The sequence below is a fragment of the Pyxicephalus adspersus genome, chromosome 2 (genome assembly GCF_032062135.1).
Source record: "Pyxicephalus adspersus chromosome 2, UCB_Pads_2.0, whole genome shotgun sequence".
In the NCBI taxonomy this organism is placed as follows: Eukaryota; Metazoa; Chordata; class Amphibia; order Anura; family Pyxicephalidae; genus Pyxicephalus; species Pyxicephalus adspersus.
Genome location: NC_092859.1, coordinates 154,270,384 through 154,289,055, shown reverse-complemented (window position 1 = coordinate 154,289,055; position 18,672 = coordinate 154,270,384). Strand labels below are relative to the sequence as shown.

Below are 18,672 nucleotides of genomic sequence, written 5' to 3'. Positions count from 1 at the left end.
GGATATGACAGCCTAATATCTTAGTGTGTATATGTGCAAATATCAGGTCTTTGTGATTCCTAAAACTGTTTTTTCTTTTAGTGAGAAGCTGTGATGGCAGAGGCAGAAGCAAGTTTCACGTTGTTGGAGTTACGGGCCGTCATGAAGTTTTTGTTTCTCCAGGGAAAATCAGCAAAGGACATTCACACTGAGATTCTATTTCATCTTAAAGGGGGCAAAGCCAGGAACTTCTCAGCACCCCCTCGTATGTGTTAATATTTAAAGCAACTAAACTAAAAACCAAAAAATTACACTTACCTTTAATCACTTGCCTGGCACCACCATCTTCAACCTTTTTTGTTTGTCGCCCGATCTTGCACTGGGCAGGTGTGAGATACGGTGACGTAGCCGTTGTGAAGAGGAAAAATAAAGAGAGCCGATCTCACTGTGCATGCGTGAGATCAGCATCCCTTTCCCCTAGGAGGAAAAATGCCCCTTCTGCCCATGCCAGAGATCAGGGCATGCGCAGAAGGAACCTTCCAGGGTGCATGACGTAGGTATCCCGGGAGGCTCTGCGCTCCCGATCTCTGCAGCCCTGATCGCCCATAAAAAAATCGCCATCCGGACCAAAAAAAAAACACCAACATTTTTACTGTCAATAGAAGGGTTGTCTACCCTTCTTTGTAATCTAAAAATGTTGAGTTTTCGAACACATTAAGCTAAAAGAAAGATAGCAAACGTTCAGCTCTTAAGAAAAGGGATAGCATAAGGCAGGGGTGCCCACACTTTTTTAGCTTGCGAGCTACTTTTAAAATGACGAAGTCAAAATGATCCACCAGCAATAACTTGATAACTCCTGTGCGCGGTAGAGTATATTTTGAAAGGCAGGGCTCCGCCATCTACTCGCCTTGCCTTTGCAATGTACCAGTAGCTCACGATCCACCTGTTGGGCACCCCTGGCATATAGGAAACTGAATTTTTCTTTCACATAAAATATGAGACACAACTCTTTTGTATCAAGTTTATTTATTCTTTAAAGAATGGGAAGGTCAAGAAATTGAATGTACAAAATGAAATAAAACCACACACATTTGCTGAACTGTACACACTATATACAGCTAATATATCAAACTTTTCGACTTTTCTACCTCTATTTCCCTGAGAACTTGCTCTGCAGAAGCATGCCCTGGAGCCGCATGACTACCAACAGGAATTGAGGACTAACTAGTGCATGAAGGACTGTCTCTGGAATTCAGCCTCGTCTAACTAGTTCACTTCTTTAATGTTTAGTCTTTTATTGGCAGATATATTACCTAAAAATGCATGTTCTGATCTGGGCATAATGAAATGAATATGCCCTTTAGGTATAAAACAAACAAAGGTCCTAAAAATGTCATGGTTTTAAAACATTGAATAAAATTGTATCTTTTAAAATGTTTCCTTTGACCCATCTCCTTTTCGGCAGTGATTATGCAGACTGTCCGTTGGGTAAGAGATCCTTGTGGGAGTTCACTAAAGGGTAGGTGACCGACTCCAGTTTAGCAGCTGGGAATTGCTCACATAGACGGAGTTCTAGGTTCTCTGCACTGAGTTGACTGTGACCGCTGCGCCCTTCCCTCCTATGGGGAAAGTTGGAGGTCCCAACCTTGGCCTTCTCCAGGTTATTACAGTCTCGTTTCTCAGTTTGTTCTTGAACCCTAAAGTGACAGAACAGCACTGCCACCAGGCTTTTCTTGAAGTTTTCATTCATGAAGGTGTAAACCACGGGGTTGTTGAATGAGTTAAAAAATCCAACAGCTTGTACAATGGCCACGATCATTTTCACCGTGACATCATCGTATTCCTCTTCCAGGTCATCTGTAGACAAGAGGGGAAAAATAAGACAAAGGTTATGCTTAAAGCAAAACTCCAAACAAATAGCTAAATTCTCTCTCTTGAATCTTCAATTATAGACCTTGGTCATGGGGTACAGTGGGGATTTTTTGAGGACTTTACCCGTTTGTATGTCTCCTTCCAACTTTTTCTCCCTGATCCCCTAATATTTTTTTCTGCCCTGTTCTTACTCTTTGTGTGTTTCGAGTATGTGTCCTTTTCTTTTGAGTCTTGATTACCCTAAAGTTGCATGTGACCTTCCTAACACTGTTCCATCTGCATGATGTGCCACCTTTCTATGCCAATTATTAGCGATTTAATCTATAATGCTCTGTTGATACCTCGTCTCAGTTTTTACTGATCCCCTTTGAGGTTTATGTCTCCTTATAACAGGCCCCCGGTGCAGGGTTGTGGTGCCATCCTTTGGAAGCCCCATTGGATCCAGTGCCATCATTCCATTTGGTAATGCGCTTGAGGGGCTTAGTGGGCAGTACTGCAGATTTTGGTAAAATTCCTTATTCCACATGCATTTTGCATAATTTGTTGTGACTGTCCATGTATTGTATGTGTATTTGTTTGTCACTTTTTGTCCCTTTTTTTGAATATTTATTATTTTGAAAAACTAATAAAACATTGAAACAAAAAGCAAAGTTCACATGTAAAATCATACATTTGTTGAACCTTTTACTTGCCAAAAAATTTTATAATCTAAAAATTGAATGTTGTAACAATGATGATACTTTTTATTTGCTGACTGAATAAAGAGTCCATATTTGAAGTTTTTGGAGACCTACTTTGGGCATTTTTTCTACATGTAAGTTGAGTTAATACATTATACATTCTTAATATTATGGCCATACAGCTCCATGAAATGAGCTATATAAATCAATAATTATAAATAATAATAAATCAAAGACTTTGCCTATAGATAAAATACACACATGTGGAAGTACTGTCTGTTATTCAGTAGTAAGCTGTCTGGGGGTCCAGCAGGTTGGAATATAAACTAGAGAAAAAAAGTGAAATTTTGACCCAAGTTGGTAAAATATATAAAAAGAGGGGTTTCCATTGGCAATAAAAATAGGTTTTTAAGAAAAGGGATAGCATAAGGCAGGGGTGCCCACACTTTTTTGGCTTGTGAGCTACTTTTAAAAAAACCAAGTCAAAATGATCTACCAACAATACCTTGATAATTCATTTTGATTTCATAAAACAAGACAGAGTTCCAGTTTTTACAAATATTTTAAGGTAAGTGTGCTTAGTTAGGAGTATCAGTGTAAGGCCCTGGTCAGTACCAGTATTCTCCAGACACCAGTCCCCCAATCTAACACCACAGTCTTCACCTATAGCAGCCCCCGCTCAGCCTCGGGAGACTGGATGCGTTCCCCTGCACTCGGTTGCCCCCAAGACTTAGTGTGCAGGGGTTGGTGTCTGAGAATGGGCCGGCCACAAGCCAGGAGCCCACAGATAGCAGTACCAAGATTCCAACAGAGCCAAGTCCAGAATACAGAGCAGAGGTCATACACAGAATATCCATCCACCAAACAAAGTACACAAGGGCAAAACACAAGCAGAGTCCAGGTCACAGGCAAAAGGTCGGTCCAGGCAGGATACAAATAGGTCAGGAACAGGCAAGGTCAGCAACAGTAAATCAGACGAAAACTCACTTCAGCACAGATTGGCCCAGCTACACGCTACAACAGGCACTGGTGACTGGGAGCAGAGCGGCTCTAAAGTCTCTGCAGCCAGAAGCAGTGCAGGATAGAACCTCTAGAATCCCCTTCAGCTGTGTACAGCCTAACAATGGATGCTGGGGATGCCAAAAATATATCAGGCTGCACATCTAAAGGGAAGCAGGGGCTGCTGCTATCCAAGTCCTCCTGGCTGCCCCTATTGACATTGCGGGACAGAACAGACAGTGTTTATTACATGATGGTGCACAGCGCAAAGTCGCCAGACAGTTTAGCATTTCCTAACAATCAGGAAGTTAATTTAAAGCATCATGGTAAGTCTAGTTTTCTGACGCATTTCGCCATTTAGCTTCTTCAGGGTTTGTTGAGATGCATAGCACAGAATGTTCCTGATCCACTCAACATTCAGTAAATACTGTGAGCTTGATTACAGGGGATGGTCTCAATATGCCAGAAGTACAGGACTAGTTCTGAGAAGCTTGTATTATGAACATTTTTTTCCAGTCAATCATTCAAAGATTAAAAGATATCATCGCTATAGTATCTTGCTTTTTTCAATCTTTATTTTATTTTGTTTGATCAGCCTGATAGTTGACATGCTTTCTATTCACACAACTTACTATATTCAAATAATATGTGGACGACATGGAAGGGAGCCCAGCAGGCCGTGAAGAAAAGGACTACAATGACCATCATCATGACAGCTCGTTTCTTCTTCCTGATAAAGAAGCACACAACATGTTTCAGATTAAAGCAACAAATTGCATAATGACATGAATACATTGGACTTGATTTATTAAAATTCTCCAAGACTAAAGAGGAAAGACTATCGTGGGAAAACCTGGGTGACAAACCTGGAAGGAGTTCACCAGTACAAATTCTAGTTTTTTAGCCCTAAAGGTATGATTTCAATTGAAATGTTCCTCACTAAAAACAATAAAAAAAAGTTGAAGGTAACACAAAAAGGCTAAAAAAGGTATGCAAATAAAAGTTTATACATATGAGGACTGTCTATGAAATAGTAAGACAATATAATAACTGACTTTTATTTGATTATATGACAATTATGACTAATGGTTGTCCCCTTCAATATTCTCTCCATTCACAACTAAGCACCGATGCCGCCTTGTTTGCCACTGGTGGAAGGTGAGGAGCAGATCAGTTTCTGATATCTGATGTTTTTTTCTTTCCTGCATTCATTGACACAAAGCGCGTTCCTTTAATCACAGATTTCAATGTAGGAAACAGAAAAAAGTGATGAATATGGAGGATGTTCCAGCGTAGTAATCTGTTTGTCGGTCACAGAAAATGAGAAGGAGCATTGTCCTGATGAAGAATGAAACCATTTCCCACATTTCTGCCGTCTTTTCCTGACTCTTTCTTTCAGCTTTGTCTTCCTTATAATAATGTTGGGTCACTGTTGTGCCTTCTGGAACCCATTCTGCCAAAATGACGCCTTCATGTCACAAAACACGATGACATGGCTGTGAATTTGGACTTTTTTGATTCTTGGCGATGAAGGTGTTTCCAGTGACTGTGGTTTTGTTTCAGGATCATACTGGGAGATCCGGGTTTCCTCTCTTCCTCTAAAGTGACTTTATGAAAAAGGTTCGGCTCCATCTCAAGTTGCTGCAGAATGTCAGCACAAATTTTCTTGCGGCTCTTATTTTGCTCTGGTGAGAAATTTACTAAAAATATCAATTTGACGCATTGCTCAACTTTCATACTTCTCATGATTTCAGCACATGAGGGGAAACACAATGGAATTAAATGGTTACTGACAAAAACTAAATGGCAGAGAGTGCCGACGTTTGTTCTGCGTGTTTGGAGAAGTGTACACATCCATGGCGAGAGATCAGAATCATCTCACTGCTTTGTGATAGATATAAACACAATCTCTTTATATCACAGACAGACCTCACAGTCTATTCAGAAATGGATTCCCTGCGATGCCACAATGATAAAAAGCGCTGCTATATCACAGACAACAAATAGCGCTGGCTTTTTTCTAAACAAGGTTAAAATTTAATACAAAATAGAAAACATTTTTGTTTTATCACCCAAAAAACAATGTCTGTTACTATATCTTAAAAGTCATGCGCTTAGCAGTTTGCTAGTGGAGGGTTTGTAGAAAAAGATTTCCCTCCTGCAATGACCTGGAAGGCTGAACTGAGTTTAACATTTCTGTCGCTGAATCATAAATTAAAATCCTTGGATAAAGTTTTATATATTCCTTAAGCCAAGTCAAATTGGTAGTGAATAAAATTAATTTCTGCTTTCTAAAGGAAGGATTGTACCTTCTGAAATGTACTGATCATTAAATTCAAATTCACACTTTAGGGAGCTCAATAAGGTTATTTATTCATTTTGAAATTGAGTGAAAGCAATTCTGTTGTCATTTTTAAGGAATCATTCTATATAACCTTTCTTATTGTACAGTGGCCTACCGAGTCATTAGTTATAGCCAGGTACAATGTATTAGATGCATATTATGTTATTTATATATTATGTTATAAGTATGTTATGTATATTATGCTATATCTTATGTTATATTTTTTTTTTTGCCTTCCCCTTGACGAACTATGTCAATAGGGTTTTATATCTGGGATATGTTTATTTCCTTAATGGTTGAACTTGATGGACTTATGTCTTTTTCAGCCTGACTTACTATGTAACTATGTAATTATGTTTGTTATGTATATCATGTTATATGTATTTATTATAGAGTGCCAATATATTGGGAAATGCTGTACAATAAATAACAAACTTATAAACTATAACAGATAAATAAAATTATTGGGACCCGTCCAAATGGGCTTACAATCAACCTTTTTGCCCATGAAGAAGCTTTAAAATAATTTTCAATTCCATTAAAATACATTTGGGGGAGGTAATGGACTAAAGACTCCTAAATTGGTGGCCAGTGGAAAGAATAACACATTTTCAAGACACCAAGAACACCATTGAAGTTACGCAGTTGGTTCTACCAAGTGGCCCAAGAACTTTGCAACCATCATCTAATAAGAGGACACTCAGCCACCAGTCAAGGAACCCTTTACAGCTTTGGAGGAAGCCTTCAACTCCACTGAATCCTGGTAGGGGGTAGATAATAGAGAATAATATAGGTAAGGGAATTGTGGTTGCTTAAAAATGAATTGGTCAGAACAAGGAAGATGGGTTGGTGATTTTGAAAAGTGGTATTTTAGGGGCCTGTTTGAATGCATTAAAGGTTTGGAGCCTAATGGGTGAAGGGACAGAAATCATGAGGATGGGAGAAGCTCTAAGGTGTGCAAACAGTGTGTCGAGGATTAACGGATGTGGACAAAGGGAACACGTGATAAGATACCATTTGGTATACCTATGGTTTGGCGAGAGCCAGGAGATCATTTCAGTGACTGTTACTTTGGTATAGTGAAAACTTCAGGATATAACAAGAAAAATAAATGTAACATAGAGTATCCTAGTCTACCATCGGCTATACGCCCAGTGGCTTCTTCAGATGAAATCCCAGTGTCGGTTTTCGTTACAATACCCTCTCTTGAAGAACATGATTATGGTGATGAACTAGGTGACAACAATAATAAAGAGTTTGAAATTGAAGAGAACTCTGTTCTTAGGGTTATGATCAGCATGAGTTGAGTGATTTGGCACATGATTTTGGACTATCAAAGAAGGCTTTAGAACTCCTAGCTTCAAGACTGCGTGAGAAAAATGTACTTGAAAAAGGAACGAAGGTATCGTACTTTCGAACCAGAGAAATTGCATTTCTGCAGTACTTTAGAACTGACAGTGGCTTTTTGTATTGCCATAACAAACCTGGTTTATTGGAGAAATTGGGAATTCCAACCTATAACTCAACTGAATGGTTACTATTCATCGATAGTTCAAACGGAACTTAAAGTGTGTCCTCCTCCACAATGGCAATATATTTGGGTCAGTCCCAACTGGCCATTCAGTTTCTCTTTGTGAAGAATATGCAGACTTAAAGAGAATCGATGAGTTGTTGCAAAATCACCAACACAATTGGGTCATCTGTGTTGACATTAATATGCTATGCTTCCTTCTTAGTCAGCAACGTGGATACACCAAGTATCTCTGTTATCTGTGCATGTGGGACAGCAGAGCTCGTGAGAGGCATTGGGTGGAAAGGAATTGGCCTCCAAGATCTGCCCTAAAACCAGGTGATCCAAACATTCTACATGAGCCACTTGTCGATAGAAAGAATATTATATTCCCACCTTTGTTAAAGCTTTGCCAACTGAAATAGAATGTTTCAAGTTCCTCATTTTGGCATTTCCTAGCCTGTCTTTTGAAAAAATAAAGGCCGGTGTGTTTGATGGTCCACAGATTCGGCAGCTCATCAAAGATGAACATTTCATCAGGACAATGTCAGAAGTCGAAAAGAATGCTTGGTTATCATTCAGAGCCATTGTCAAGTACATTCTTGGAAACACACGAGCAAATAATTACACAGAAATTGTCCAGAAACTCTTGGAGGGCTACAAAATGCTTGGTTGCAATATGAGCATCAAGGTGCATTTTTTGCATAGCCATCTTTCTATCCTCCCAGAAAACCTTGGTGCAGTCAGTGATGAGCAAGGTGAACGATTCCACCAAGATTTGAAGATCATGGAAGGTATCAGGGTAGATGGGATGTACATATGATATCTGACTATTGTTGGAGCATCGGTGGGATTGTCCTAACACTGAACACTCCAGGAAAAGCTATAGGCGTAAATTTTTACCTTAACCGCTTACCTGATTAATTTTCAAATGTTTTACTGTAAAAAAAATGTCATAGAGTAACAATAAATCCTTTGTATGAACAAAAGAAATTTAAATCAGCAGTACATTCAAGTTATTATTTCATTATTTTTTCATTGTGTGTAAAATTTGTATGTTTTTTTCAAAATTGGTACCCTGTATCGTAAAGAAAGATACAGGGTACCCTGTATCGTAAAAACTGAATGTGATAGCAAAAAACTGGGGTCATTTCTGGATTCACCACCCAAAAATTAGTAAAAAAACAAGGGTAAGATCTAACTCAACAAAAAATGCGTTCCCCAGTATAATCCTTATTACGTATATATAAAAATGTGCTCTGATTAGAGATATTACTGTCTCCTGGGATATACATGGAGCCCAGCTGGTATGCAGTACATCTAAATGCTATTCAGTAAATTCCTGGAGAAAAACATTTGTAAATCCCATGAACAGAAAAATAAAATGGTGGCAATCTGAGATGATGTACAGCCTGCATTGACTTAGTGTTGTTTTGCTGCCTTGACATTTTCAATATGAGCTTGTTTCCATAGAATTCATGGATGGCTGTAAATGTACCAGGCACTGAATCTCTTGGGACAGAACGTTGTAGTCAGGAAATTGTATGAGGAATCCTCATTTTAGGGAGGATGGGGCCGTGTGACTTCAAATTCAGCTTTAGATGCATGCAAAGCAAAATGGATTTAGTTTTGCTCAACCTGCAGATAAGATACATTTTCATGCCTTTACTTTGTATTCTTAGAGCTATTTTATTAATGTTTAAAGGGCATTAAAAGAACTTCAGCAGAATAGGACTTCTTGTATTTACAAAAATGCACAAATGTAACGCAATGGACCTGAATTATTAGTCCAAGACTGGAGAAGATGGACTATCATGGGAGAACTGCATGATCCGGCAAACCTATAATGGATCTGGTCAAGGATTGATGACATTTGACAACCAATAGCAAATGATTTTTAAGAAATGAATTCCATGTTTGCTGGGTCACACAGGTTCTCCCATGATAGTCTTGGAGAGCTTTAATAAATCATACACAATACCTGATATATGCAATAGTAATCTGAAACTTCTTCTTCCTGTTTTTGCTAATGTCACAAGATTTGGTGACATGTCTGAAAAAAAGTGATGACCTCTCTGTGCATGCCTTTGTCATTTATGATGTTTGTCTGATCTGGGGCATGTGTAGAAGGAGCAGCCCACAGTCTCCTGGGATATGTGACATATGTAACCCAGGAAGCAGCGGGTTTCCCCTTCTTCAATCTTCGAAAAAAATGTTTAAAAAACTATTTAAAAAATTATATTTTATAAAAGGGATAGTCACCCTTTAATTAAAAGTTAAAAAGTGGTGATAGGTCCAATTTACGAGGAGGAGAATGCGGGCTGTAGGAGCGAGGGATAAAGTAAGTTTTTTTCCTAAACTATCTAGCTCTGAACAAAATAAACATTTTATTTTGCATTGGAGATGGAAACCCACTGCAAGTCGAAAAATCAGATTTGGGGAAAACCTGCATTCTATTTTTCTTATTACGACTAAATCACACTGTAGGTTAAAGTTCCCAGTCATGGTTCCCTGTTCTAAAAGGACATAATCTCCTAATTCTGAGGCTGCGCCGCACAAACTACTGCCAATCTAATACTAATGATCTGGAAACAATTGGCTAGGCTGCTGATCATGTGATGAACATAAAGGTGCGTACACACTTCCAATTATTATCGTTCCAATCGAACAACGAACGATCGATTGGGCAAAAAATCGTTCGTAAAAAAGTAACCAACGACGCCGACGAACGAGGAAAGTCGCTGGAAACGAACGACCGGACCGGCGGATCCGATTGGACGACGATCGTTGAACATCGTTCGTGTGTACGGTCGTTCGTTGATCGTCCATGGGCTGAGCATGCGTAATGAACGAACATTCGTTCACTTTCCTGTCGTGCACATAGTTCCTCTATCGTTCAAACGATCGTATCTATTGTGTGTACAATATCTACGAACGATCGTGTCGTTATCTCTATGTGCAGGATCGGTGCTATACGATCGTTCGTAGATATCGTGCAGGATCGTTCGTCGTTCGTTTTCCAACGATAATAATTGGAAGTGTGTACGTAGCTTAACAGCCAATTGTGTTGATCACACGAGGTTTGTTTATAAACAAACCTTTCAGGTGCAGCTGTCTCTGTGCCCTGCACAGATAGGGGCACAGTAACAGATTTAGATAGCAAGCTACAGTGTGTAACATCAGGTCTGATTTAATAAAGCTTGCTATGCCTAGAGAATATAGACTATCATGGGAGAACCTGGGTGATCCAAAAACTTGGAATGGGGTTGCAATTAGCTGGCAAATGTTTTCAATCCTGGACCAGGTTCATTCCAGGTTTGCTGGGTCACCCAGGCTCCTCTCCAGTCTTGGAGAGCTTTAATAAATCAGGCTCATACAATGATACGTATCTTAGACTAATTTACAAATGCAGAGTTATTTACACAGAATAAATGTCCAATAGCAAAGACCTTCACTTTGTTTTATAAACAGCCCCTATATGTAGACATGTAAGCACAGGCCATCCCAGCCCAAGCACCAGAGGACCTTGTCCCACCATTGTCTCCACCCTTTAAAGACGAGTCAGCATTTTCCATTTTCTTATCCTTGAAGGTTCCTTTTAAAAATTAAATTGTAGTTTCTTGAAGAAATGAAATTCAGATTTTTTTTAGCTTTGGTAATTCTAAAAGTTTCCTTTCATATATAGGTTTTAAAAATGCTACATTTTCATCATGAAATATTAAAAACCTATGAAAAACTTCAAAGGATAATAAGAAGAATAATAAATTTATAGAAACTTCATTGTACAATCAAGTTTGTTCCTTGGGCATTATACCTGGTGATCTTTGCCATCTCATTACGGCTTAAAGTATTCAGCACTGAGCAGTCCCCGATGCGCTTTTTTATCCACAGCTCGTACCCGATACGGGTATACAAGAGAAGCATGGCAGCAAGTGGGACCAGGAAGAGGGCTACCAGGATGAAGATGGCATAGGCTCTGCGCAGTCCAGCATTGCTCCAGGACTCCAGGCAGCACACATGGTACAAGTTATACAGCAAGTCGTATTTTACCTGCAAGACAATATCTTGTATTACAAAGCATGGCAACTCACCTTATATCATACTAAAGAATTACACTCAATAATGAGAAGGCTAATAGTAACACAATCAGCAAAAAGCTTAACATAATCTGATTATCTGGTTACAATGGCTCCTGTCAAGTGGTGGGATACATTAGGCTTTAGGTGAATAGTCAGTTGTTAAGGTTGATGGGTTGATAAAAGGAAAAACAGGCAAGCATAAAATTCTCAGTAGTCAAAATGTGACGGATAGAGGATTGGCATTTACAAATCAGCGGGTCCTTGAGAATTCTGGAAAGCTCTCAAAAAGCAGGTACTAGGGTCCTTCCAAAAGTGCTTCAACAAAGGACAACTAGTGAATCAGTGACAGGATCATGGGCACCTAGGGCTTTGAGTGCATTGAAAGGTTCTGTAAGCCCATCTGGCCAGATCTGATCACACAGAAAAGCTTTTTTAATATAAATTTTGCTAAAAAATAATTGTTCAACATGAGAAAAAGTTTGATCCCAGTAAGCTGTGAACAGAGCTCTATAGCTCGAGACCAGTTAGAGTGCCCTTGAGTTAGTGAGCATCAGAACTGGACTATAAAGCAAATTCTTTGTATGCTCTGTAATGCTTGGTCTAACGAATCAGGTTTTTATTTTAGATCATGTTGATGGCCAGGTGAGTTTATTTGGGGAAGAGATGCCAACAAGCTGCACTTAAAGGATCTGATGCACATCTGGTACCTTCAGAGGTCCTGTGGATTCCATGGATTCCACAATAATGAAGGTTATTTTTTTTAGATATATATACAGTGGTACCTCGGTATAAGTCCGCTTTGGAATAAGTCCAACTTGGTATAAGTCCTGCTCTGACACGAAAAAGTTTCTTGGTATACAACCTTTGTACTAGAACTTGTATGGGTCAAAATGAGTCATAACACCGCGCGCTACCCTTATTTACCTTATTTACCTCTCTCGAGACAAAGGCACAACTGCCCATGAGCGTCAGTACGCCAATTGCTACCATTCAGTGAACAACCCGCGTTATAACTCTCTGTTATTACAGAACATCTCCTCCTCCTCCCTTCTCAGTCCCTTGCCAACCTAGTAGGCACTCGACTCTTCTCAGCAAGGTAAAAAGAGGTTACATTTTCATTTATTTCATCTAATTGCTTTTGTATTTATGTATTTTAGTAATAAGCAGTGTTTAAATTATTTTATACAGCCCCATCAATGTAAATTATGCCAATAACAATGGGATTTTTTTCATGGGAACGGATTAATCATTTTCCTTTTATTTCTTATAGGAAAAATTTCTTTAGTATAAATCGTGTTTGGTATAAGTCCAAGGATTTGGAACAGATTAAGGATTTATAACAAGGTACCACTGTATATATATATATATATATATATATATATATATATATATATATATATATCTTTTTTTAAGGTTCTACAGATGGTAAAATCCAAGTGATCATCACAAGTTACCAGATATACCAGATATTTAATTTCTACAAGTAAAAAACTGTGACTTTTCACAGCATCACAATTAATTATTTTGTCATTTTAGTAATTTTTTATTATTAAAACATTAATATATACATATAAAAAAATTTACATTTTACTAAAGCCAGATATCATATAATCTCACAGAAGCTTAACTCGACGCGTTTCGTAGACAATAAACTCTACTTCGTCAGGAGTAATTCAGCATTTGAGATTGAATCAGTATTCTTTCTTCTGTATCAACTTGGTTTGCTACTAGCTCTTGTTTTTTAATTTCTGTCCCATCCATCCTTTCTGAAGTGAGAGACCAACAGTAGTGAGGGGGACAGGAGCAGAACGGACCAATGACACCCCGTGAATCACAAATAGCCTATTTGTATTCTTTAGTCATGTGTCAGTAACCATCAAAAGTCCCCACAAGGTTATACCAATTGCCCCACTATTAGAAAGACAGCAAAAATCATGTCTGAGGTCACATCCCCACTATGCTATCTTTCAATTATATGCAAATATATGCATTGCACTGCTTCCATATGACTGGTTGATTAAATAACTGTTTGCATAAATACATACGTATACACGTGTTTCCAACACATTGATCAGTGAGCGTATATTGAGCTGACCACATACATAAAAACTAAATTAGGAATCTAAAGCCTGTAATAAAAATATAAAGAAAATATGTATCAAACTGTCACATTCTATTTAGCAGTGTCTCACATCTATCACCTATGTCCTTTCCTTACATCCCTCGGTTCACCTCTCTGTATCTTCATTTATATGCATTGGATATCTAGGAGCGAATTGTCTTCTTCACACATCTATTCCAATGCTCTATGTGGTTATTTTCCCTGTGCAGACCCTGAACTCCCACCGGTTGGTGGTAATCTGAATTTTCCCAAGTGTTTTGCCTGCCTGTAATCCCATACACTTCATGTTGTACCTCCTGCCTTAAATCTAGCTGTTCACTTACCTCTAGCATCTGCACCTGCAGCATCGGAGATCCTACAACTATTGCGATTGTCCACACAAAGCCTGCAAGAGATAAAAATTTTGAAAAAGTATTGAAACACGTTTCAACATTGTCACATTACCTCTTCCTCACTAAAGTCCTGGCGCTTCTCTCCTGCGCGTGCGGGTAGTTCTGACTTTGGGCGTGCCTGCGCTCCCAAGAATTATCAGTTTCGCCTATCCTGCCAGCCAATCAGAAAATACCCTCTTATTTATCCCTGGCTTTTTAGCTAGCTCAGACACAGCACTCAGCACAATGTTCATGCAACTCCACTGGTGCCCCCTAGCTCTGCTGAGCATTTAACCCTTTGCCCAGTCATTTCCCCCATGCTGTTCCAGTGTTGCTCCCTGTCTGTCGATATTCCTGTGTCACTTGTGCCTCCTGTTGCTTCCAGTGTCCCTTGTGTCTGCAGTGGCCCCTGTATCACTGGTGTCTAATTCCTGGATCCCTGGTATTTGACCCCTGGCTTGTGACCTTACTTCTCTTGCTGGCTGCCTGCCTTGACCCGGGCTTCCCTTGACAAATCTTCTTAGTGATTTGGTACCGTGTATCTTCCTGCCCATGCAGTGCCCATGGTTCAGGAGAGAGCAGGAAATCCTAATATTAATAAAGTTAATAAAATTGCTAAATACCAATATGTGAACTAATTTTTATGGCAGGAGGTTTTGGTGATGCATGGGGGTCAATGTGTTGATGGTTATTGGGCTTGCTTGGGGTTACTGTGTTGAGAGTTGTGCTGCTAGGTGGTTACTGTGTAGATGGGTATTATATTGGAGCATATCATTGCTGGTCCTGACACTAAAACCTGTGGGAAACCCTGTTCTATCAAGTTGGAAATCCCCAAACTTGGTTACAGGAATTCTGCATAGATGGTAATCCTTCTATTTAGATGGCTTGAGCAGTGAATGATTGTGATATTTGATATCAATTTACATCCTAAACCAAGAACATTGAGGGATATTCACAGATGCAGTAATTACCAATGATGGGATGATGCAAGAACAGGGTGGTTCCAGAGTTAAACATTCACAGAAACACAAAAACATTATGTAATAATTTACAAAATCTACAAAATTTCTGATTTGTTTTTTTCAGTGCTTCTGAGCAAACCAGTCATTTGAAAAACAATTGAAACCCATTGCCAGTAGACTAATCATTCTCCAGTGCTAAAGTTTCTCTTAGTATCAATAGCTGCAGCCTTAATCCCTACAATGCCCTGGTAAATAAAATGGCGGTACTTTTGTAAATGGACTTCCCCTGCCCTACCACGATATTGCACTTGGCCAGGCAGGTGCCATTAAAAACTTGGGTAAGGGATGCGCCAAATGCTATGAAGGTACCATTTGTACCTGTTATTATCTGTTTTTTCTAAAAACTTTTTGGTGGTGGCAGCACTTCGGATAATGTTAGACTCTGAAGGGTGCAAAATCCACAGTGAGGGAGTAATTTGGTTTTAATTTCCTTGACTTTAAATTTGCTTTAACAGCAGCTTTTAGGAGTTTATTGCTTGAAATTGGAACCACCTTTTCTATCCAACTCCACAAATTAATCAGGAGACACCCCCTTATCTCCCAGTGGTGGACCAATGATTGATCAGAGAGATTAGTATTATGTGGAAGAACCGTAAATTGCTTTTCATTTAGAGTTTACAACCTTCCATTGGCCTCAGTCCGGAACCTTATTAAGATTAATTATTTAACCATCTTGCAATTTATACAGAACTACTGGCTGATATCCTGCCAACAGAACTTTCCACTTGATTTGCTTGTAAATGATTTTAGAAGCCCATTAAAGGTGGCATTTAAAATATTCCATAGCAGAAGCAGTTATAAATGTAGAATAAAAAGCCTTGAAATATAGGCAGTGGGTTTATTGTTTTGCATTCTTTAATAACAAAAGATACAGTGCAATAGGAGTTTAATAACGCAAATTCTGGCGCGTATTTTGTTAGCGCTTCATGAATTAAAAAACCTCATTGGAAACTCTATAGCCTGTGTTTTGACCATGGGCAGATAATTTTTTTTTTACATTTTTTTTTATCATAGTTGTTGTTAGTTTGCATTTCTCAATGTCTGACTAAACAAGATTAGTTTTCTCAGTGCTTCCTAATTAGTTTACTCAACATAAACTGCCTACCTACCCTACAATATAAATGTTGTATATGCGTTAAGATTTGATTATATGGACTGGTCCTTAGCTGATGTATGGTATCCAAAGGGCATTACATTTTCACCATAAACCCAAAAAAATGAGATTTGGATTTTCCTAATTTTTTGTATACCTCTTCCTAGGTAGTAGTCAAAGGTTTACTCCCCCCCCTAAAAAAAACATAATAATTTGGATTACTCAAGTAAAGGAGCACATCAACAAGCAAGAGGGTATATTAGATAGGTATATTCCACTTGAGTTGTTCTTGAAGACATTTCACAACTATCCAAGCTGCGTTATTAGTTCTACCATTGTAACAAATAGCCTGGCATTTATACCTACTGAACACAAACACCTTGGATCAATAGTGCCCAACTTTTTTTCACCTGGGGGCCACTGTTGACATAGGGATAAAACCCGTGGGCCCCAATGCAAATAAACATTAAAGATGCATATTTAAAACTAGAACAGTTTTAATTTAAAATTAAATTAAATTGAAATGTGTCAAGTTACCGTAACATACATGCACCAAATAAAAGTAATGACAAATCAAGAATCGCAATGGATATTTCTCGGATTATCTTCAGGTCCCTACATCTCCCAGTTCCGGAGAAATTGGGGTTCACAGAAGGTAAGTGACCAGCAATGTGGGACTGGGTAGCACGGTATGACAGGTATAGTTTTTCTGTGATGGCGCTGCTGTAATAAAATTTTAGGGGGAGTTAGCCACAGGAGCCCCCCATTTATCATCCATTTTAATATACCTACAGCTTGCCTTTCAAGAAAAGTTGGGATTCAAAGAACATAGGCGGACATTTATTTGTGACAGGATACCATGGTATGGTATAAATTACAATTTTAGAGGGGGGGGGGGGGTAGCTACAAGAGTCCCCAAGTTATCCTACATTTCTCTTCCTCTACTGTTAAATAAATATTGGGGTTCACAGAAGGTAAGTGGCTAGCTATGTGTCACAGGGTAGCACTGTAAAACAGTTATAGTTTTTCCTGTCTTGTGATGGCGCCGTAGTGAGTTCAACCTTGAAGTTTTGTGAACTTTAAGGGGCACCACCGTGCACAGACAATTGGCAGTGGCCCCCAGGGGCTTCCCAACATGCAAACTCAATTTGGGGATCCTGGTCTTGAAATAGCCCCCCATAAAGTGAAATTATCCCTGATTGTTGTCAGGATTTTATGCTTGTGACCCTGTATCTCGCAATTGTTACATGTAGAGGGCCTAAATTTGGTTTAGCAGCAGCTCTCAGTGTCCCTTGTGTACTAAAAAGGTTCCTGTTTCCGGATGTGGCCCGTGAGCCATAGGTTGGGCATCCCATTCCCCGCAAGACAACTAGCAAGCAGAGAGGGAATGAGGGGAGGGCCTTGAATATAAATTTCTGGTCTTAAGAGAACTCCCTGCTATAATTACCAGAGGTTGGACAAAGTTGTCACCCTTCAAATCCAAGTTGAGTTCCAAGTCATTGACACCAAGTCCCAAGTCAAGTCACGAGTAACCAAGAATTCATCCAGGTCGAATTGCAAGTCAAGTCACTTAATTTATCCCTATATAGAAACAGAGCTCTGATCCTGTTCTTGAGCACAGGATCACATTCTAAGTCCACAGATTTCTCCTCTGACAGCTGAAGGGGGAAGGGAGGAAGGCAGTGAGGCTTCTGTAACACCACCCTCCTCAGCTGTCAGAGGAGAAAACTTAGAATGCAAGAAAGGTGAGGAGCGGGGTGTAACAAAAGAATCACTGCCTTCCTCCCTTCTCCCTTCAGCTGTGGGCAGAGAAAGCAAGTCACGAGTCGAGTTGAAAGTTGCTGGGGAAAACCCAGTCGAGTTGCAAATCATTCATTAGGCGAGTTAAGTCAGACTCGAATCCAAGTCGTGTGACTCGAGTTCCAACCTCTGATAATTACTATATACACAGCTCACAGTATTTTAGCATGGTGGTCAGTGGGAAGAATTCCTCTTACATTGCTGGCCATTGGGAAGAATGTCACCCTTACAGATAGCCAAAAAGACAATTGGTGTCACTTATACTGACCTGAAAGACATAATTTGCTCATTGTTTAAGGGACCCTTAGCTACCTCTTGGGAACCTTGGTTGAAAAACACTGCCCTAGATATATATTGCTCAAGCCTGGGAGGTGTGAGGATTGTTGAATCACCCTGTTCTAATAACATAATCTCATTCTCGGTGTCAGGAGGTCTGCAAATGTCTTAGACCATTAAATTTCATGGATGAAGGTGTATATTATGGTCAGGACACCAGGGTGGAGATGGTAAAATGGCAAGAGAATAGTCTATAACCGAGCTGAGGTCAGGGCTTGGCAAATTAGGGCGGGAGACAGGCAACAAACAGCAAATTCCAGCAAGTTTCTATAAAGGGGCACCAAAGTGCAAAAGGAGGATCAAAAGGAACTTTATTGGTCATGTTTTTGCTCTTAAGCACAGACCAAAATGAATAACTGCTTTGATAAATCACTAACCTGTGCTGTAATATTTACATTATTTGGTAGTGTTGCCGAAGAATATAATGCATGGCCATATAGAAAAAAAATTGGCACAGGTACTGAA

The 18,672-nt window shown here is 39.3% G+C and overlaps 1 protein-coding gene across 1 annotated transcript in view; it reads right to left on the bottom strand.

Moving 5' to 3' along the window:
* Positions 1-995: 995 nt before the first annotated feature.
* The window catches only part of LOC140322226 (pyroglutamylated RF-amide peptide receptor-like), a 91,902-nt gene continuing 74,225 nt past the window's right edge, over positions 996-18,672 (bottom strand). The window contains exons 2-5 of the mRNA XM_072398817.1: positions 13,909-13,970; positions 11,199-11,434; positions 4,163-4,260; positions 996-1,836 (exon numbers count right to left, since the gene is read on the bottom strand). Of these exons, the coding sequence (XP_072254918.1) occupies positions 1,448-1,836; positions 4,163-4,260; positions 11,199-11,434; positions 13,909-13,970 (785 nt within the window). The 3' untranslated portion in view covers positions 996-1,447. The remainder of the gene's footprint in view (positions 1,837-4,162; positions 4,261-11,198; positions 11,435-13,908; positions 13,971-18,672) is intronic.